This window comes from Phalacrocorax aristotelis, chromosome 21 (genome assembly GCF_949628215.1).
Source record: "Phalacrocorax aristotelis chromosome 21, bGulAri2.1, whole genome shotgun sequence".
Taxonomy (NCBI): Eukaryota; Metazoa; Chordata; class Aves; order Suliformes; family Phalacrocoracidae; genus Phalacrocorax; species Phalacrocorax aristotelis.
The window spans coordinates 2286138-2308116 of record NC_134296.1 but is presented as its reverse complement, the minus strand read 5'-3'; the positions used below and the strand labels follow the sequence as shown (position 1 = coordinate 2308116).

General features: G+C 48.6%; 1 protein-coding gene across 9 annotated transcripts; it reads left to right on the top strand.

Annotated features, from left to right (window-relative positions):
- The first annotated feature begins 65 nt into the window (after positions 1-65).
- LOC142067087 (cryptochrome-1-like) lies at positions 66-13804 on the top strand. 9 transcript variants are annotated; one of them, XM_075115355.1, is made up of 13 exons: positions 85-189; positions 1034-1194; positions 1333-1391; positions 3895-4330; positions 5310-5426; positions 7123-7270; positions 7862-8002; positions 8838-9008; positions 9171-9311; positions 9802-9953; positions 10946-11043; positions 11571-11681; positions 12835-13804. In XM_075115355.1, exons 4-13 carry the CDS (start codon positions 3918-3920, stop codon positions 12996-12998), a joined length of 1656 nt encoding a protein of 551 aa, XP_074971456.1. In that variant the 5' UTR covers positions 85-189; positions 1034-1194; positions 1333-1391; positions 3895-3917; the 3' UTR covers positions 12999-13804. The 9 variants fall into 9 exon arrangements, with proteins under 9 accessions (XP_074971452.1, XP_074971455.1, XP_074971456.1 ...); XM_075115351.1 differs by lacking the exon at positions 1333-1391 and having other exon boundaries at positions 66-189; XM_075115354.1 differs by lacking the exon at positions 1333-1391 and having other exon boundaries at positions 75-189; positions 3898-4330.
- The last annotated feature ends 8175 nt before the right edge of the window (positions 13805-21979 follow it).

Sequence of the window (21979 nt, the reverse complement as noted above, 5' to 3'; positions counted from 1 at the left end):
CGGGAGGATGACCAAGCTACGCCCATTTCGTGAAGCCCCGCCCGCTGTATGGGCGTGGCTTGCATAATGTTGGCGGGTCGAGCCGCGGGGGCTGATGGGACGGTGGAGGAAGGGAGCCGGTGCTGCCGCGGGGCTGCAGGAGGTGCCGGGCGTCACCGGGCCCGCGGGCAAAGAGATAAGCGCTGGCCGGTGGGCGCCGGGAGGCACGGAGGAGGCACGGGCTGGGGTCCCCGGGGCGCTGCAGGGAAGAGCGGGGGGGTGGTCTGGGGGCTCTTTTCCTGGTGTGCCTTAAAATGTCATTTTTTTTGTATCCAACGCTCTACGTGGCACTTTATCTCCTGAACCGTTGGGAGAAGAGAGGCGGCACAAAGGTGTTGGGTCGGCAGCAGGCTCGGGTCTGGCACGATGTGGAGACGGGGATTACGGAACCAAGTTAACACAAAAAAATGGGGTTTCTTCTTAAATCCCGATTTAATGAATCATTCTCAAACCTCTCAAATCAGAAGAAACATTAAAACAACTGAATTGTTGTTAAACCGAATTTTCTTATTGCAACCAAAACTGTTGTAAACTGAATTTACAATTAACGATTGTAAAGGAACAATCATTCCGCAACAACAGCCCGAACTGCGGTCTCGGAGGGCTCCCGCAAGGCTGCCTTCCCAGCTCCTGACGTGTGTATTTAAAGCTTTGTAATTGCATTACTATCGCTTCTAAGCAGGCAGGCTTATGGCCAGGGAGAACATCCACAGTTTGACCTAACCGGGCAATCAAGAGTGCCCACAGAGGGAATTAAACTGTTAAAGGTTTTCCTTCCAGCTCCTGGGCCTTGGTCCGTACGTGCCCCGTCTTGCTGGGAGCCGGCGCACCAGAGGGTGGCGAGCTGGATGCGATCCTCCTCCTCCTTGCCTGGGTATTACACAAGAGCCTCAAGTCGCTCAGATCGTCTTTGATGCAGAATCCACCTCGATGCTGATATTTATGGTATTTAGGAGTGTTTAAACCTGGGTAACTAATTTCTCAATGCTTGTAGGAATAGGAGCGGCACAGCTGGATCCGGCCGGTGATGCTCTGATGACCCCTGCATCCCTCTGCCCGCAGAGAGAAATGCTCGGCGGTGGCAGAGCCGTGATCAGCAGTTGTGTCACATCCTCTTTTTGGGGCAACATGTAAAGACCCTGGAGCGTCAGCCAGGTACGGCTCGGGGTAAGGCCCACTTGCCTGATTTGGGGTTTTCCCTGCTTTGTGTCATGGTGTACCCCCAGAGTGCAGGGGTGTATCAGGTGCGAGGTGCATTTTCTGCCTGTGCTGCTTGATTTTTTTGATGAACAGACGTCGTAGGGGGTCTGCCCGGCCTTGCTGCGTGAACGGCCTCAAGTCACCAGTTCACGGTGAGTTAGGAGAGTAACGGTGGTTAAATCCTAACACCAAGTCGACTGACGGACAGTGCCTGCTCTGCCTTTCCCCCATCGCCCCAGAGGATCTTCCCCTTCCTCCTGACGGGGCAGGACTGTCCGAGGGAGCTGTCCTTTGGTGCTGAGCCTCTCCGACGCCGCCCGTAGTGCTGCCAGGCCTGCACCAGCGATCCCCCCCTTATTCCTTGCTGCCTAGAAGTGGGTCCCAGCTCTCCACCCGGCCCTGACACCTCTTCAGCCCCCTTTCCTGGAACCCCTGCTCCCCACCAGCTCCAATTCCCCCAGTCCCCTGCGCTGGGATTCCCAGAGCTGCTCCTAACCTCGGCACTGCAGTCCACCCAGGCCCCTCTGGTCCTGCCCTGGTGTCCCTCCACCCTGTGCCCAGTCCCTCCCAGTCCCTGCCCTGGCGTGGCCCCGCTCCCCATGGCCATATCCCACTGGCAGGGAATGCCACCACTGGAAGGGATGGGATGCCCCCCCCACCCCAGGACACCCTGGGCTTGGGGCCACCCCATGGGCTGTGTGGGGCTGGAAGGCCCCAGGTTTGGGGTGGCCCTATCGGCTGGGTGGGACCCCAAGTTTGGTGTTACCCTATAGGTTGTATGGGACGCTGGGCTCAGAGCAGGCTTATGGGCTGTGTGGGGCCAAGGGGCACTGGGCTTGGGGTGAGTTTATAGGTTTTATGGGCTGCAGGGCCCTGGACTTGGGGTGACCCTGCAGACTACATGGGGCTGCAGGGCTTGGGGATGACCCCAAAGGCTGTGGAGGGCCTTGGAGCCCCAACTTGGGGCAGCCCCTCAGTGAGGCCAGCTGGTGCAGGCTGGTCCTGTGCTCCTGCCATGGGATGCAGCACCCTTTGCATGGTTTGTTACCCAGAAGTGCCAGCTGGGCGCTCCCCAAGCGGCAGGAGAGTCACCTTGTCTCTCCTGTTCTCCCAGGACGTGTGGGCAGGGCGGTGCCCAAACTGGGGCACAAGGCAGAGCACCCCGCGGTGCCCAAATCCCCGTGTTTGGCTGTGCGTGGTGCTGCCCAGCACTTGCGAGCCCGCAAGTTTGCAGGGTTTGCCTATCGGGGTGTTTGCGATGTGCTGTGTCACAGCCTGGGAGAGCAACTGGCTTTGTCTTGGTGATGCTGATGCGTGTTTTTGGGAGCAGGGCAAGTCAGATCATTGTTTATGAGGCTGGTAAAGCTGTTGATAATGGGTTGAGCAGGGACAAGGGGCCGAGACACCCATTGCAGCCATTTGAGAGGGTGTGAGTGGAAGAGCTGAACTGGATTAGAGATTACTGTTTGGTTCTTTGGTAATCCATAATCTCTTAATTCTTCTCTGGGTGGTAACGCTTGAACGAGAAGCAGTTGTGGACCCACCTCGGAGGCGAGTGTGAGCTTCCCTGCTTCTACGTGAGAGAGAGCAAGTTGGGGAGACGTTGCTGGGCTTGATACAAACACAAGGTGGCACCTGAGCTCGTCGTTTCTGCGTGCTGCCCTCTGCAGAGTCCATCACCCCGTGAGCAGAGCAGCCACTAGTTGTGAAGCAGTTTCTCAGGCTCTGCCCTGAGCTACCCCAGACCGAGAGCCAAGACCAGCCCTTCTGCCTGTCTTCTAGATTCAGCTGAAGCAGTTCAAAGGGGAATGAATGTGTGCTAATCCCTACATTAGCCCCATCTTAGAAAAAGAGTAGTTTTGTGCAGTTACACCACCCAGCTCTGCTATGGAGAGGGGAGGGCTGCTCCTGACACTGAGAAGCACCATGAGGTCTCCTGGGGCTAGGAAAGATGGACAAAAACTACGGCAAACTGATGAACTGAGGCATAATGCTCTTGTACCGGTGTTGGTTGGGCTGTGCTTTGCTTTCCCTTGGTTCACCGTGCAGCCTTAACAGTCTTGTTAATGAGGAAACCTGCTGTGTCTTTCTGATGTCTCCTACTGAAATACAGAAAAGCTTGTCACTGCCAGAGCGAGGGTTGTATCGGGTCTCTGGTGAGACGAGGGCTCCTGCAGAGCTGTTCTCCCTGCAGCCTGTTGTGTACAAATGGAGGCAGAGCTCCCTGAACCATCTTCTCGCTGTTGACTGACGGCGGGTTTGCTGACGGCCACATCTGTGGGGTTATAAAATGTTTTTGCAGTGGAGATCTGGCAGCTCTGTCTGTTTTGATTCCTTTGTTCTGGTGAGTGCTATTGGGATAGAATTTAATTTAGGGATTTAGTTTAAGGACTTGAGTGACTCATTTGGGGAAGAAGCCTTTCTCTGTGGAGCAAGGTGAATGCTGTTGAATGGTGGGACCTTGCTGAGGACACTGAGGAGAGCGGTTTGGTCCAGTTTCTGCTTTTCTCTCTCACGAAACCTTATCAAAAAAGCAGAGATTTGCAGTCAAAAGAGCTGAGGGCTGCTTGGGGTTCTGTTTCTAATTGTTAATTGAGCTGGTTCTTCAATAGGCACTGTGTAACCCCAAAGCCAATGGTTCCCTTCCTCTTTTAGCAGACCTGAGGAGAAGAGCCAGGATGCCGCATCGCACCATTCATCTTTTCCGGAAGGGACTTCGGCTTCATGACAACCCAACGCTGCTGGCTGCGCTGGAGTCCTCGGAGGTCGTCTACCCTGTCTACATCCTGGACAGAAAGTTCATGACGTCTGCGATGCAGATAGGCGCCCTGCGGTGGCATTTTCTGCTGCAGTCCCTGGACGACCTCCAGAAAAACTTGTGTCAGCTGGGCTCTTGCTTGCTGGTCATTCAAGGAGAGTACGAGTCGGTTCTTAGGGATCATATCCAGAAATGGAATATCACACAAGTGACTCTGGATGCAGAGATGGAACCGTTTTACAAGGAAATGGAGGCCAACATACAGCATCTTGGAGAAGAGCTGGGGTTTGAGGTGCTTTCCCTGCTGGGCCACAGTCTGTACGATACCAAACGGTACGTGATTGCCCCCAAGACCAGTGAGGTGTCTCCAGGAAGGTTTATTTTAGAGCATCAGGGGGCAAAGGCCAGGTATCTTGGTGGTTCTAATCCTAATGTGTTTCTTTTGATAAAATTGGACTGAGATGAACGTAGCACTGTTTGCTGGAGACTTTTTCCTGTGTTGATCTGCTGGAAGTAATAAGAGATTCTGGTGGGTTGCAGAGGTGTTAGGATGTTGGGCTATGATTTGAGCCTGAAGAGCATGTTAATTTTTTCCTTTTGGGCAGTTTGATTCACTTCAAGACTTACATTAGCTACTCTTTTAAACAGAGTGGAAGAAATTCTTTAACACATTTAATAGGGCTTTTATATAATTTTTTGTGTCGGATTTTTTTTTAAATTTTTCTAATCAGCTTTCACTGGTGTCTGGATGCACTTGGATCCAAGCTGTTATGCAGAGCTGAATGACTGAAGATATTGAAATTAACAACAATAGCGAGTTGATCAGTAATAACTAAAACAGCCTTGACCCTCCATTCTGGAAAGCCCCTAGTTTACGTAGGTGAATGGATGTATGTGTCTTGCCATCTTGAATTCAAACTGTCTGTTTGCACAGGTGGTTGCTCACATAGAAGAGTTATTTACTGCCCTGAACCTGTGGTTTTTTTTTTTTTTTTGTGACCAGACACAAACACAAGGTGTGTTTTGCACCTTGTACTCTGCCATCCTGGCTATGTCTGGCTGTACAGAGCTGCCCAGCTGAAGCCGTGGCTGGCATCCTAGTGCCAAGTTTGTTGTCTCAAGCCCTGAGACACTGCTCTCAGGATGGATATACATCCGCCCAGGGAAGTTTTACTTGTAAAATTGGTAATTTCCACATTTGGTTGCATGAACTGAGGCTGTTCTGGCCTGTGCTGTCACCTTCCTATCCACTGGCAGCTCCAGCTTCCTTCTTGGTTTATATTGTGGTGAAAAGTGATCTTGTTTTACTTAGGATTTTGGACCTGAACAGTGGGACTCCCCCATTAACATACAAGAGGTTCCTTCACATTCTGTCTCTGCTCGGCGACCCGGAGGTGCCTGTCCGAAACCTTTCAGCTGAAGACTTCCAGTAAGTAACACGTAGACAACAGGAAATTGCAGGTCCTTTTTCTCTGCCCAAAGGAAGAGCCAGGGCCGCGGGGTGTTTCTGATGTTACCTTGTATTGCTTCTGCGCACGGAGGGTTATTGATTGTATGTACAGGGGATGTGATTCTGCTATTGCGAGAGGGGAGCAGATGAGAGGGGGCACAGTCCAAAGACTTAAGCTTTTGCAAGGCACATTGAGACAGGCTTTTAAGGTATGTAAAAGTTTGAGAGGGGTGAATTACGGAATTACAGGTCAGTCTCTCAAAGGCATGCTCTAGCTTCCTCACAAAGCAAGGTTCAAGGCAGGAATTGGATGAACCACTGTGGTTTGTTTTATGTAGGAAGTTCGGTGGGATAGTCATGCTGTTCCCTTCTGGCTTTAAATCTTTCTCTCCTCCCATCTGCTGTATGGGAAGGAGGGACCGAGCTCATGTTGCCCAGCACTTGAGAAGAAGCTCAGAGTCAGGGCAGTCTTACATTTAGCTCATCATGAGCTCTTCTGCATGAGGAGGGGTCAGTGACCCAAAGAGAGGTAGGACTGGGGTAGGAGAGAGCTGGCCACTGTGGATGGGACTGCATGGGACTTGTGCTGGGCACCTCCTGCGTGACCTCGGCTCTGGGTTGGTAACCTTTCCATCTTGGGGAGTCCTGTTAGGTCCTGAGTGTTGCCTCAGATAGTCTGATGATAAGACCCATGTAAGTATTGGGATATATTGGTTACTATATTTTTTTCTTGCACTGTTTCCCACCCCTGCCCTTTTTTTTATCTCTGTTTATTTGCACTTTTAAAATTAATGATGATGAGAGATAAGTGGTTCACATGCTTCCCAGCAGGCCTGTGTTATGTCAGTGCTCTGAGGGCTGCACTGGCCCCTTCTTCTGTAGGTGTCTGCAACAGAGCTGAGCTCAGTTTTTTCCAGGTAAGTAGAAAGATCTCTACTGATATCTGAGTTCATTCGTGGTTTTTGAGAAGTCTGCATACCACTGACACTTCCTTGAATCTCCTCTATGTATTGCAGGGCGTGGAAAAAACCATACCCTGATGCTTTTCCTGCCTCACAGGGGGCAGAGGCCTTGGGGAAGCCTCAGGAGCTGAGGCTGCAGAAGAGGTGTGGGGGGACTGCTTGGAGGTGTGGGCTTGGGAAGCTCCCACCCTGGCTGGGAAGATGCAGCTGGGGAGGTGGCCTTGGGGACTGATCTGTCTCCTTCCCTACGAAACCTGTCCCAGAGCGACCTCTCCTCAGAGGCCCAGGAACTGGAGAGGCCTTCGGAGGCAGTGCCCATGCCCCGTAATAATGTTCAGAGTCTGAGGATGCTCTTCGCTCCTTCCCAGGGATGGATAAGACAGCTGGGGGAAGCTGGAGAGGGGGCACCTCCGAGCCTTATGTAGCAGATGGGAAGCGAGATGGGTGTCTGAGCTGTGGGGGCTGCAGCCGACTGCTTTGAGCGCTGTAATTTGGTGGGTCTGTACCTCCTCCCTCAGTTCAGACTAGAATTTCCTGGAGAGATTCCAGGATAAGTTTTTTCTTCCCCAGGGAGAGTGCAGCCTGACGTTTCTGGCTGTGCTTTTGTTCCACTGTGCTGCAACAGAGGAGATCTTGGCATGTGCAATGGACGGGGGTCTTCCTCCCTCTCCTGGCTCCGGTTCCCTCTGACACAGCCCTCCCTCTCACTCCAGGAGATGTAGGCCCCGTGACCCAGGCCTGGCTGAGTGTTACAGGGTGCCTCTCCCTGTGGATTTGAAGATCCCACCAGAGAGTCCTTCCCCCTGGAGAGGAGGGGAGACCGAAGGGCTACAGCGCCTGGAGCAACACTTGACTGACCAGGTCAGCCTTGACTTTACATGGGTGATGATGGTGGCTCTAGATGGGCTGAGGTTAGTGTCCACCTTGCTCCTTTTATGTGTGGTTGTGTCTGGACCTCAAGAAACCACTCAGCCATTCCAGCTCCAGCTGAGTCCTTCCCCGCTGGGGCTCACCTCTTGGCAGCCAAGCCTCCTTGGTGCTGGCTGCTTCCAAGCAGATACTTTACCCACTCCTGGTTTCATAAAATGGGAAAAGATCTCAGTGTGGTGCTGCTGGACTGAGAGCGCTGTTCTCTGTGTTACAAAATCACCCAGCTCTCTGGGGAGAGCAGAGCTTCACAGCACCCACGGGTGAGATGTGGCCTTGACGTTGGGCTTGGAGGAGGTCTATGTGTTTGGAGATCTCGGAGGAGGATGGCAGCCTGGTCTCAAGATGTCATTCTCCTTGATGGTGGCATTTGAGGCAGGATGGGTGGTGGGAGCATTTTCCAGACATGATATTGAACAGGTCTCTGTGATGTGGAAGTCAATTGCCAAGAGGTTTTCCCTGTTTCATTAGCTGGCCATGTGTCGCCTTGTACTGCCTGAACCTGGATTTCTGTTTTTGTTTTAGGGCTGGGTGGCAAGTTTTACTAAACCGAGAACAATCCCAAATTCGCTGCTTCCAAGCACCACAGGCCTGAGCCCGTATTTCAGTGTGGGCTGCCTGTCAGTTCGCACCTTTTTTTATAGGTTGTCAAACATTTATGCTCAGGTAAGAAAATAATCGGTCATAGTTAAGCAAATCCAGCACTCTCACATGTCTGGTATGTGAGGCTCAGATCATCTTGGTAGAAACCCAGTGTATCAAAAAACGCTGCCTTGCTAATGTCTTCTCACAGAGTGCTATGAAATCTGTGATGGGGGTTTATATGTTGAGTGGAGCACCTGTGAATGTATGCAGCTTCTCCCAATTACGTTTTAGAAATATGATAAATAGGGATCAATGAGACCTGGAAGCGGTAGGGAAGCCCAGGAAAACCCTCCTAAAATTCAAGGAATTCTGGATGTCTGCCTGGTGTTTAAGTGAAGTTTTTCATCAGTTTAGCCTGTTCAAGCAGTTTTGTTTTCAGAAATCATCTCTTTTCATCTTAGACAGGTTTTAACTGTAGCATAAGTCGACACCAACTTCTGAAAACTTGTTTGATTCTTAAGAAAAAGTATGGTTGAAACCAACCCAAGAAAACCAAGGTCTCCCTAAATCTTCTCATTAAGAGTATCTCTTGAGACACAGTTGAGCCACCTGAATTCAGCTGGCCGAGCAGTTAATATGTTAATAAATGCATGTTTGGTTTAAGAAATCCCAGTGTGATACCATTTTGGAAGATAGATGGAGAATGTTTGATGTAACACTGAGGTCTAACAGAGTTCAGCTTTCCTTTTGGGCATACAGCATTTCTTCAGGTCTTTGATATTGGGCTTTCATGATAAAGTGCCATGTAGCCGGTAGCGTTGTTAGATTAATCTTTTATGGGCCTGACAGTTACAAAATGAGTGAGGCTGCAATGGTATATATGAACAGAAGCTTTCACCTCATGTGTCTTTTGCAGGCCAAGCATCACTCTCTGCCCCCTGTGTCGCTCCAAGGGCAGCTTCTGTGGAGGGAATTCTTCTATACGGTGGCATCAGCAACACCAAACTTCACCAAAATGGCTGGGAACCCCATCTGCCTTCAGATCAGTTGGTATGAGGATGCAGAGAGGCTCCACAAATGGAAAACGGTAACAAGATGCATTGCCACAACTGCTACATTTCAGTTTAGAGTTTTTCTGTTGCCCTGGGATTGTTCCCTGCTGGCTGTCTGAGACGGGGCTTACAGCACTGTGTAGGAAAGAAGTGTAAGGAAGCTTTGCAGGAGGGCTGATATTTCTTTTCTGCTGCAGGCACAGACGGGGTTCCCGTGGATCGACGCAATTATGACCCAGCTGCGCCAGGAAGGTTGGATCCATCACCTTGCTCGGCACGCTGTTGCCTGCTTCTTGACGCGGGGGGACCTTTGGATCAGCTGGGAAGAGGGCATGAAGGTTCACTTCTGTTTTTTTATTTTCTTTGTTCTGGCTGACCTTGAACAAAATGCGAGCCTGGCAGTGGGAGGTGGTACGTAGAGTGGTGCTTCGTTACCGAGCCTCACCAGAAATCTGATGGTTTATGAAACCTCATGGTCTCTCACTCGCGTCTGAGCCCTGCTGTGCTGGGTGCAGTGATGAGAGGTCGTTCCCGTCCCCAAAGCCTGATGATTTTGAATGATGACAATACTGGAGACCTGCTCAGTCTGCAGCAGGCCTCAAAGCCAGACCTTTGGGCTTTGGGTTGCTCTTTCACTGCTCTAGCTTCCTTCTGGCAAACTGTCTTGCTGGAGGGCCTTCCCTCTGTGCCCTGTGAGAAAAGTAGCCCACACCAGCACAGTGCCAAGCTTCACCTCCCAGCCTGTTTGGGTTTTTGGGTGTTTTTTCTGCTAGCAATGGCAGCCATGTCAGGGGTGTTTCTCTTTCTCTTCCTGTCCCTGAAGTGCAGGTGTTTGAGGAGCTGCTTTTAGATGCTGACTACAGCATCAATGCAGGGAACTGGATGTGGCTGTCGGCCAGCGCGTTCTTCCACCAGTACACACGGATCTTCTGCCCTGTCCGCTTTGGGAAGCGCACGGACCCCGAGGGCCAGTACATCCGGTAGGGCGATGCACAGCATGGCACCGTCTGCTCCGTTGGCGCTTCCCTGGCTCCCCTTACAGCAGGAGCTGATGAACTCGGTTTGTTTGAAACGCATACCGCTGTGAAACGGGGATCATAGCAACAATTTTATTTAACACGTAAGGAAACTGAGGCACGTAGAAGCAAAGAGACATACCCATGGTTGCACAGGTGATGACTGAGCAGGGCATTGTATTGATCTGTGAGCACCTGGCGGCTCCAGCACTGTGTGTGATCACGAGGCTGACTCCTCTTTCTAAAGGACTTGAGTAAAACTTCCCACAGCTCCTCCGCTCCAGTCTGTACTGTGTTTCTTGGCTTTGTAGGCGGTCTGATTCATTTCAGACACGTAAGTTTTATTTCCCACTCTGAGTGCGTCCTCTTTGCTTCAAAGTCTTGGTTTCCTTATCTCTAGGTAAGGTAACAATGGGCTTTCTCATAAGCAGTGGGCGATTTTACAGCTGACTGCGATAGGAGCAGGCTGTGTTGATGTCTGAGCAAACAACTCCATTTCCTGACACCTCTTCCTCACATCCTGTCTAGCTCTGCGTCTTGTCAAGGGGAAGCCCATGCTGATATACCTTACAGTGTGAGGGGGGCGGAAAATAACTTTTATGTACAAATTTTTTAGTTTTTTTGAATTTTTTTTTAATTTATTAAGATTTAGGATGAAATGTCACTGAAAATGTTAAAAACAAAAACCTTTTTGGTGAAGTAAAAACTGAAGTAATGTTTAAATCAACCCATTTATTCTTTGCTGTAAAATTAACTTTTGGAAGATATCACCCTACGGAGGGTTTCAGAACATAAAAACAGTTCTTTTGTGCAAGATGAATCAGAACTTCGCCATGGATTGTAGTATCAGCACAAGCATCAAGAATTAATGTGGCATGGGTTGGTTTACACTTCTCTTAAATGTACGTGTATTTGTCTGCAGGATTATAAAACCCCATATTATTCCTGTTTTGTAGGAAATACTTGCCTATACTAAAGAACTTTCCCTCCAAGTACATCTATGAGCCCTGGACAGCATCTGAAGAGGAGCAGAAGCAAGCGGGGTGTATCATAGGTAATATGTTTGAATACCTTGCTAAGGATTTTGATGCTGCTAACTGTCCAAAATAATTACATGTGTGAGATGGAAGCATCACATTTCCAACACAAGTCATGCATTTATCTTCTGAAAATGGATTAGTCCAGCAGTCTACCTTCTGTCAATTCTCCTTTAAAGTTTCTTACTTGAGCCTGATTTCAGAGGACTTATTTTTGCCTCAACTTCATGTCCTAAAACTATTGGATCACTGTGTGTCTTTGCATTTATCTGTCTTGGATTCTGGGCTGTCTTTAAATAGTATCTGTATCTGAACATCTTGTGCTTTTACACTTGCTGTAATGCATCTTTGAAGTCTCTTATAAGCTTATGCCTAAATGGGAGCTCTTACTCTTCGATGGAAGTAGGCACTTCTGAAGAGTGGGTCACATGGTCTGTCTTAGATGTCATTTATTTTAAGAAAAGCTGCAAGCGCTTGCCCTGGTGCAAATCCAGTGAAACATCCTTGATTAGTTCTGTAAGGGCTGCTGTCTCTGTTGCACTAGGTCAAGACTACCCCTTCCCAATGGTGAACCACAAGGAAGCCAGTGATCACAACCTGCAGCTGATGAAACAGGTCAGAGAGGAACAGTACAGAACAGCCCAGCTCACGAGAGGTAAGAGATGCTGCAGCACTGGATGCTCAGTGACTGCGATGCAGAGACTGTCACCAGCTTTGGGGGTTGGCTCTGCGTTGATTTCCAGGACGCCTTTCCTCTTGGTTACCCACACCATGTGCTGCTCTTCTAGGTACTGTTGAAATGGGAAGCCAGAGGTTGAGCAGTGTTCCCTTCCCTTCTGGGTGCTCTTGCAGGATGGGAGCTTGCTCGTGCCTGCTGGAGGGATGCCTTCCCACAAGCAGACCTTCTCTACCTTCTGTAGGTCTGCACAAGCAGGCTGCCCAGCCCCAGGTTTGCGGGGTATATCTCCAAGGTGGAGAAATCTCTGCGGCTCTGCCCATGCCTCTTGCGAACCAGAGCATCGTTGTTTGTCCTTTTTAGCATGATCTACCCTGCCCTGTAGCAGGAATTACTTGAAATTCCCACTGATCACTGATTAGCAAAATGACCTTGAGAGCTGAGTTGCTCTAAGAAATTTACCTTTTGACCTTGTTTTCTAAAACAGGTTAAGCACATGTGTAACAAACTGCTAGTTATCAGGTAAGGCTGGAACACTCAAACTTTGGGCTACTCTGAATTAATTAGGTATTTCCAATCACAGAGGTGTTCCACTTACATGGCACCTGTGCTCTTAAAATTGGCATCCTGGGGCCTGTGATGAGCTTGTAGCCTCAGAGGAATCTCTGCAGGAAGGAAAGTGAAGCAATGCTTTTGTATTGAACAGTGTATGCCATAGCAGCCTCCGTATATATTACAGAAATCCTACGTGCAGCAGCTCTGGGGAGTCTTAAGTGTTCCCACCTCAACTGCTATGGTCAGAAGGAATTAATTGTTCCCAATCCTGTGCATACTAATGCATCCAGGAGGTTGCACATCGTTACATACCAGATAGAATCAATGTATGCTGAGAGTTCTTCTACAAACCCTTTGGTATAGGGGAGTAAATGTCGTTGTGATTGCTCTTGGGAGATACGGAAAGCCAAAATCTGAGAACCAGAGTCCCCTACGCCCATCATTGTTCTCGTTGCCTGTGAATAGAAGCGTTTTCTGGCATGCTTTGTAACCTCACCTGCTGCCGTCATTGAGGGCTGTTGCACTGAAGTTGGAGAAGGACTTACAAGCTTTAATTCTTCTTTCTTTCTTGCCGTAGATGATACAGATGACCCAATGGAAATGAAGGTAAAGCGTGACCACTCCGAAGAAAACGTATCAAAAGGAAAAGTGGCCAGGACGACAGAAAAAACCGAGGTTGTGTCAGGGGTCCCCCACTGGGAACCAAAACATGGCAAAAGGGGAGAGCCAGAGGTCAGCTGAACCGGACGAACTGCACTCACTGCGTTTCCCTGCAGATAGTGCCTCTTGGTGTGAACTGACCTCCAAGAAAAGTGTTGTATCTTCAATGCGTTTGCTAGTGCAATGATTTTGAATGAAATTTTCTATCTGTGAGTGGCTTACAAGTCCTTTGCTGCAGCTGTTAGGTAAATTCTAGAGGTGACTGGGTTTGACAGGAAACGATGCTGTAGTATTGTTCAAATCCACTTGACGTTCATGCATCTGTATAAATAGTTTAAGTGATAAATACTAGTCTTTCCAACATGCCAGATGAATGTCAGTTGACGAATATATGCACATTAATGTGATCACACATTAGCGTTAAACGCTTGATTTGTCTGTCTTGTAGAGACAGAGGTTTAGGGATTTTCAGATACGGTTTTTAAGTTCACAGTTTGCTTGCAATCCCCAGTTTGGGGAGGCGCAGCAGAATGCAGACCGTTGTGAGTAGTTCCTATGACTTAAAGGGGACTTTTTTTACACATTTTAAGGGTGACGTTGCAAAATGTCTCACTGAGTTAGGGCCAATGTATAACTTCCTTCACCATAACTCTCCTTCTTGGCTAGTTCCACTAGAACTGTAGGGTAGATATTATTTCTGTCACCTACCACATGTTAAAATTTACCCTTCAGTTGAACTGTCTCATTGTGAAGTTTCACAAGGCTGGATTAGTCAGTTATCTTTATGGGTGGGGTTTTGGTAAATGTCGGGGGGTTGGAGTGGGATTTTAATCACTGGAAGTACTATTTTTGGTTTTAAAAGAATAAAAATTATTTCTGACATGAAAAATGTAAGGTCTCTAGAGCAATCTGTTATCACAATTGGCATCCATCTGTCCTCTTTGGAAACCTGGCTGCAAGACAACTCCAGCAACAATCCAGTGCAGCGAAACTCCTTCACCTTGAAAGCATTTGTGGATGTAGCACAGAAGCAGCACGGGACCAATGTGCACCAGGATGAGGCCAAACACTGCTCCTGGCAGCATCTTCCAATGCTGCTGGTGACCTGCAGGACCTGTCAGGGAAGCACCTGCTGGCAGCAGGGTAGCATTGCCTTCTGCTTCTATAGTAAATACAAAAGCTGCGAGGACTGTTGGACCAATCGGAGAGGCTGGTTGTACCCTCCCGCTGTGCCAAGCCTGCACTGAGCTCCTGGAGATGCTGATGTTACTTGACATTTTAGCTCTTCAGTGAACCTAATGATTTGCAAGGATGACCAGAATGACGGGCAGTTACCGAACCCTTGATGAGGGGGGAGAAGGCCAATGCAAGTGCTTGTTACTTCCGGGAAGATGACTGCTGCTCTGAAAGCCTGCTGGCATCTGTCATCTTTTTAATTGGGTTCCTTCCTGTGCTTGACAAGGCAAATATCCTACTGGGGGTCTGGTATTGAGCGCCCAACCAGGGTGAAGAGGTGGATGAAGCATTCCACAAGCGGCCTTGTAGACAAGCCATTGTTCTCATGGGGGGCTTCAATTTACTAGATATCTGCTGGAAATACAATGCAGCAGAGAGGAGGCAATCCAGGACGTTCCTGGAGTGTGTGGAAGAGACCTTTCTGAGGCAGCTGGTGAGGGACCCTTCCAGGGGAGGTGCCTTCCTCGACCTGCTGCTTACAAACAGAGAAGGACTGGTGGGAGATGTGGTGGTCAGAGGCCATCTTGGGCTTAGCGACCATGAAATGATAGAGTTCTCAATTCCTGGCGAAATAAGGAGAGCCATCACCAAAACCACTGCCATGGACTTCCCGAAGGCAGACTTTGGCCTGTTCAGGGCACTGGTTGACAGAGTCCTTTGGGAGGCAGTCCTGAGGGACAAAGGAGTCTGGGAAGGCCAGGCACTCTTCAAGAAGGAAGTTTCAAAGGCGCAGGAGCAGGCTGTCCCCGGGTGCCACAAGACAAACCGGCGGGGAAGACAACTGGCCTGGCTGATCATGGAGCTTTTGCTGGGACTCAGGGAAAAAAAAGGAGACTTCACCATTTTTGGAAGAAGGGCGGGCAACTCAAGAAGAGTACAGGGATCCTGTTAGGTCACGTAGAGAGAAAATTAGAAAGGCAAAAGCCCAGCTAGAGCTCAGTCTGGCCGCTATTGTAAGAGATAACCAAAGATGTTTTTAGAAATATATTAACAAGAGAAAGAGAGCCCAGGAGAATCTCCATCATCTATTGGATGTGGAGGGGAACATTGCCACCGAGGATGAGGAGGAGGCTGAGGTACTAAATGTCATCTTTGTCTCAGTCTTTAATAGTCAGACCAGTTATCCCCAGGCTATTCAACTCCCCTGAGCAGGAAGGCAGGGGTGGAGAGCAGAAGAAACCCCCCATAATGCAGGAGGAAGCAGTTTATGACTGACCTGCTGCACCACCTGGACACTCACAAGTCTATGGGATTGGATGGGATCCACCTGAGAGTACTGAGGGAGCTGGTGAGGAGCTCGCCAAGCCTCTCTCCATTTTTTACCGGCAGTTCTGGTTCACAGGGGAGGTCCCAGATGACTGGAGGCTTGCCAGTGTGACACGCATCTACAAGAAGGGCCAGAAGGAGGATCCAGGGAACTACAGGCTTGTCAGCCTGACCTCGGTGCCGAGGAAGGTTATGGAGTGGTTCATCTTGAGTGTGCTCACCAGGCATGTGCAGGACAACCAGGGGATCTGGCCCAGCCAGCATGGCTTCATGAAAGGCAGGTCCTGCCTGACCACCCTGATCATCTTCTATGACCGGGTGACCCAGCTGGTGGATGAGGGAAAGGCTGTGGATGTTGTCTACCTGGACTTTAGTGAAGCCTTTGACACTGTCTGCCACAGCATCCTCCTAGAGAAGCTGGTGTCTCAAGGCTTAGACAGGCGGACTCTTTGCTGGGTTAAAAACTGGCTGGATGGCCGAGCCCAGAGAGTTGTGGTGGATGGAGGGAAATACATTATGTGGTTGGTCACGAGTGGTGTTCCCCAGGGCTCAGTTTTGGTGACAGTCTTATTTAATGTCTTTATCAACGATCTGGACGAGGGGATTGAGTGCACCCTCAGTAAGTTTGCACATGACACCAAATTGGGCAGAAATGTTGATCTGCTCGAGGGCAGGAAGGCTCTGCAGAGGGACCTGGACAGGCTGGATCAATGGGCCGAGCTCAACTGGGTGAGTTTGAACAAGGTCAAGTGCTGGGTCCTGCCCTTGGGTCACACCAACCCCAGGCAACGCTCCAGGCCTGGGGCAGAGGGGCTGGGAAGTGCCCGGCGGAGAAGACCCTGGGGGTGCTGGCTGAGAGCCGGCTGGGCATGAGCCAGCAGTGCCCAGGTGGCCAAGGAGGCCACCAGCCCCCGGGCGGCCAAGGAGGCCACCAGCCCCCGGGCTTGTGTCAGCACTGGTGTGGCCAGCAGGAGCCGGGCAGGGATGGGGCCCCTGTGCTCGGCCCTGGGGAGGCCCCACCTCGAATGCTGGGCTCAGGGTTGGGCCCCTCGGGACAAGAAGGCCCTGGAGGGGCTGGAGCGTGTCCAGAGAAGGGCAGCGGGGCTGGCGCAGGGTCTGGAGCACAAGTGTGCTGGGGGGCGGCTGGGGGGGTTTAGCCTGGAGAAGAGGGGGCTGAGGGGAGCCCTTCTCGCTCTCTGCAGCTGCCTGAGAGGGGCTGGAGTGAGGGGGGGGTTGGTCTCTGCTCCCAGGTCACCAGGGACAGGACAAGAGGAAACGGCCTCAAGCTGCGTCAGGGGAGGTTTAGGTTTGATATTGGGAAAATGTCTTTAGTGCAAGAGCGGTCAGGCCCTGGCACAGGCTGCCCAGAGAGGTGGGGGAGTCACAGTTCCTAGAGGTATTTAAAGGATGTGTAGATGCGGCACTTCAGGACATGGTTTAGGAGGCCTGGGGGTGTTGGGTTAGGGGTTGGACTTGATGATCCTAGAGGTCTTTTCCAACCTTAATGGTTCTGTGATTCTCTTCTATGATTCTATGATTAAAGGCGTTTATTGCATCCACCTCTGCAGTGTTGTAGTGCAGCGCAGGTGGCCACAAGGATATGGAGCTGGTAGTTGCCTCATGTTTTAAGGTATGGTCATTGCCTTCAAGGCCTAAATGGGCTGGTCTTTGATTACCTAAAATATTTCTACCTTGGAGTGCTTTTTGTCACCTGATCTTCATTCTGAGTCCTGGGAAATACCTAGTACAGCAGAAGACAAGACCATCTGTAGCCTTCAAATGGCTTTTTCAGTTCAGCATCACCTCTAACATTGCGGTGCAGGAGATGACTTTGGATGCTCAATGGTCATGAACGTGCATGCAGCTAGAGTGGCACCCGCCCTAGCAGGAGAGTCTTCCAACTATGCAGATGGCCATGGTTAGCCATCAAAGGAGCCAGGAGGACCAAGGCCTCTTTGGGACTCCTTTTGTTGCAAAGCAGCTGAAAGGTCTGGTCTTTGGTTGGAAGGAATAGGGTTTGTGTCTGGTAAGGAGTTGAAATAAGAGTAGGAGCACTGTTTGAGCAAGTAACTGTAAGGGCAATCGAGCTCTAAGACATCTGCTTCTGGCTGACAGCATGTTGTGGTTTAGCCCCAGTTAGTAACTGAGCCCCACACAGCCACTTGCTCACTCCCCCCAGCCCAGTGGGTTGGGGGAGAGAATTGGAAGAGCAGAAGTCAGAAAACTTGTGGGTTGAGATAAGAACAGTTTAATAGTTAAAGCAAAGCAGTAATATTAATAATAATAACAATAATAATATCATGAAAAGGAAAAGCAAAAGCTGCATGCGCAAATAAAGCAAAACAAGGAATTCATTCACCCCTTCCCCTGGGCAGGTGGGTGCTCAGCCATCCCCATACATCACGCATAACAGTGACTTGGGAAGACAAACGCCATCACTCCCAACATCCCCACCTTTTCCTTCTTCTTCCCCCAGCTTCATATACTGAGCGTGATGTCATATGGTATGGAATATCCCTTTGGTCAGTTGGGGTTGGCTGTGCCCTTTCCCTCCCGGCTTCCTGTGCACCTGGCAGATCATGGGAAGCTGGAAAATTCCTTGACTAGTGTAAGCACTGCTCAGCAACAGTTAGCACCTCCTTAAGACCAGCTAAAACATCCATGTACTGTCAACACTATTCTCCTACTAAATCGAAAACACATCGTACCAGCTACAGTGAAGAAAATTAACGCTATCCCAGCCAAACCCAGGACACAGAGTAGCAATGGTGAAGTTCCTGTGAAGAAAAAGGCTGACGTCTAGTTTGTGACCTTGTGGCAAAAAGACTTGCTCAGTAAAAATGAACTACCGAAAGAATTTGTCTCTCCATCTTCTTTTTCTCTGCTGTGGGGAAACTGACCTTGGAGGCAACGGTATTCACATGTGGAGTTGGTCAGAATCTGAGCCAACAAAACGCACCTGGCTTTCTGCTGATGCAGATCCCTGCGTTCTGGGGCATGGAGATGGGCAATGAAGTGTTTGCTGTGTGTGCCTGATGCGAGGCATAGCCACTCCCGCCAGGCAGTGGTAGTATCTGAATTTGGCCCATCTTAAGTGCATTTACTAGGGTAGGGAGAGGTGCTTGATGATGACTGATCTTGCCTGATTTTTTTTTTTTTGCCACTCCTGCCCCTCCCTTCGTTCCCACACTCCTCTCCAACATGCAGGAAGCTGCTCTATATGTCCAGGTGATATTTTATCTCATTATTCCTTCTTTATGAGGCTTAACTTTTTAAGTTTACATTTTGGGAGTTGTGACTTAGGGCTTTAGGTGTCTTTTCTGATCTCACTTCCTTCGGTTTGTGTCACAATTGACGGAAATGGGCCCTTAAGCTGTGGTGAATCATGCCATAGGTGGGTGGCCAAATTAGGTCACCTGCCTGTGGTGACTTCGGTTTTAGGGGGGACCTTTCCCAACCAGATGCAGAGTTTTCAGAGTTTCTTCCACAACAGTGGAGCTGATGTACAGCTTTTTTCCTTGCTGTTGAAGAAACCTTCACCGCTAATTGTGTTCACCAGTTCAACCAACTTCATTTGTTGGCTTGAAGGGCTGAAATCACTGGCTGGAAACAGGAGCTACTCTATAACCTTATCCTGGAGGACTTGTCCTTGGATGGTGGTGGGTGGGGCTTTGCCAGGAGAGACAGCAGGGGGTGGCTCCATGCCTCAGCTCAGTAAGGTCCTCTCCAAGGCATGGCATCTGCTAGAGCAAATCCTGCCTGGGAAGTGCGGCTGCGACTGACCCTATTAGTCTTGCGTTTTCAGTGCTGAAGCATTTGTGTTCCAACATCTTCACTTCAGCAAAGCAGTAAGTGCAAACAGTCCTAACTGGCGGACTACTATGCAGCAAAGAACCATCAGAGAGATGTTTGATGCAAGCCTGGAGCTGACCCTGAACTTGGAGCCACCTGTCCGTTCCCACGGATGATGGTTTTTTGGAATACCCTTATTCACTACAGGCCCAATGCACTTTAGTTTCACAGCATGCTCTGGGTCACAGCTTCAGCTAAGCCTGGCTGCAAGTTAAGGATGGAGTTCCTCTGCGTGCTGTCCGATTGCACCTTCACAGGGTGGGGAGTGTGAAGAACAGCCTGCCTGTCCTATCACTGTCCTGTCACTATCTTGTTTTGGATGGATGTTTAGGAGAGAAACAGCTGGTTTCTAGACTGGTTGGCTTTTCCTGAAGAACTAAGTTATTATTTCTCCAGCTTCTACTGATGGCAGAAGTTCTCAGTATTAAACTAAAAATTGTGGTGTCTGAGTTAAATCTAAATCCTTTCCCAGATCTAGACTCCAAGAACACAGATATCTGTATCCTAATGTCTTTCATTTTATTACGCTGGTAAGTGATATATCACTTTTATAAATGAGATTTAGAATTCTAAGTAGTGTACTTCTTGAATATTTTTGGGTTGATTAACAGGAACAATAATTACCCTCCAATGTGTGGTAAACACTGGTGGGAGGCAGTGGAGTGTGTACTTTAAGGCGGAAAACACAGATATGTGCAAAAGTTTCTCTCCTCATGCTCTGAATTGTCCTGTCAAAATTGTAACTTACCCCACTCCTCTCTCTTACTCAACTATTTTTCCTTAATCATGAAACCTTCCATACTTGGTCTCATTAGAAAATATTATTCTTTAAATCAATTGAGTTTTTAATGAGCCGTTCACCTGTTTTAAAACAACAAAACAACCACTGGTTATTGTAATGGTTCCTCAAACAGCTATTGGTGTTTCAAACTTTGGATGAGTTTTGAATTTTAATTCTTTGTGGTTTGGTTGTAATTGTACAAAAAACCCCTCTTAAAAAAAAAAAGAGCAATATTAGCTAAGATTTGGTGGACCTCTAATAGAATATCGAGCATTAATTTGTTTTGTGTTTAGAAAGCAGGAGTGTTGAATGCAAAATTCTTGCAAAACCTCATGAAGTTTTATTTTAATTAAAGTTTTACTATGTCTAACACCAACTTTACTTTTTCAAGCTGTATAACTGGCAGTGATTTTAGACTTGCTTTAAACTTGCGAATTTGCTTTACGTGGTTGAAAATACTAATTTGGTAGGCATCACCATAGAGGTGGGACCCAGCCTTTGTAGGACACTCACGCCTTTGATGACTCACCACTAAAAACTGCATTGAGAATAGTTTACATACATACATAAAACAGTTTATAATTCATGTAGTATGGATGGAATAGGGAGGACATGCTAGACTCTTTAGTTCAGCATCATTTATTGCTGTCACAGTGTTACAAGACTCCAGATGTATTAGGGCATCAGTTAATGTTAGTCAGCTAAATTTGCCAACTTGTGATATCTCAATGGCATCAAGTTTGACAAGAGCAAGTGTTGACAATATCCATATTGCCTGACAGAGGATGCATCTATCTGGCTTTTCTAACTGAAGCGTCAGACCAACAAGCCGAGTTATCCTCTTGAAGAAAAGACTAGGCTAGCATTTGATAAATAAATGGGTTGTCAGTTCTGCACACAAGTATCTGCTTTCATTAGACACATGGTGAACTCAAAGTCAAAAACAAATGATGCCATATGAATGGGCAGGATAAGGAGACAGTCAGTTGAACTGGTTTTCCCCAAAGACTGCATCAAAACTGATGTTTGTGTGAAGTCTATGGGTCTGTTTTGCAATTTAGAGGTCACTGAGTTATGCCTCACTCAACATGTTTGAATTTAACACAAGGAAAAAGTTATGACTATGAAAAATTAGATAAATTTTAAGTCTAGCTTCTTATAAATGAAAAAGGCAAAGATTTACCTCACCGTTAACAGAGGCTGGAGTATTTTGCCAATTCAAAGGGAGCTTGAAAGGCTTAACAAGAATCGCCCAAATCTGAAGGAATGCAAATTTCCCAGAAGCCGAGCTGGCATCATCTCGCAATAAAAACTGTACAGGAAATACTGCTTGGAAATGGTGATCCTGCTGTGGCAAGGATTGTACCACAGAGAAGACAAGTGGCTCAGATCAGCGCCCATCTAATTGAGCAAAGTTCCTGCAGGGAACCAAGACTACTGGATTCATTGGTAAATTTTAAAACACTTCTCAGAGACTAGATTCCTTTGCTTTTAAGGGATAAAAGATTGAGTTAGTGCTAAAGATGTGTGGCTGAGATATTCTAGATTAGAGGCCAGCTTCTCTCTAAATGTGCGATTACAATTTGCTGGCCAGAACATCACCAGCCTGCCGTGAAATAGTAAAAACTTATCCTCAGAGATTTTACCTGGCTGCCCTGGAACAGATAATGCCCAGAATATGCCAGATGCAATATTTCCAATCCAGTCAGACACCAAACATCGTTCATTAGGTTATCCAGGAGGGAAAGAAGGAGAAAAAGCTTTTGACCGGGTAGAGTGGTGACTTCTTGTGAATCCACTCATGATTAGACGTTTGCCAAACTCTTGTTTGACATACAGGCATACAGGAATCACGGCAAGTAGCTTCAGGTGAAGTCCTGCTATTTGTATGGCATGGCAAGACAGGAAGAGCCATGAGATTTGCCCC

Coding starts and splice junctions, on each gene's coding strand:
- LOC142067087 (XM_075115351.1), top strand. CDS start 3,918: ATGCCGCATCGCACCATTCATCTTTTCCGGAAGGGACTTCGGCTTCAT. Junction 9,009..9,170: donor GGCTCCACAAATGGAAAACG/GTAACAAGATGC, acceptor TTTCTGCTGCAG/GCACAGACGGGGTTCCCGTG. Junction 9,954..10,945: donor CCCGAGGGCCAGTACATCCG/GTAGGGCGATGC, acceptor CCTGTTTTGTAG/GAAATACTTGCCTATACTAA.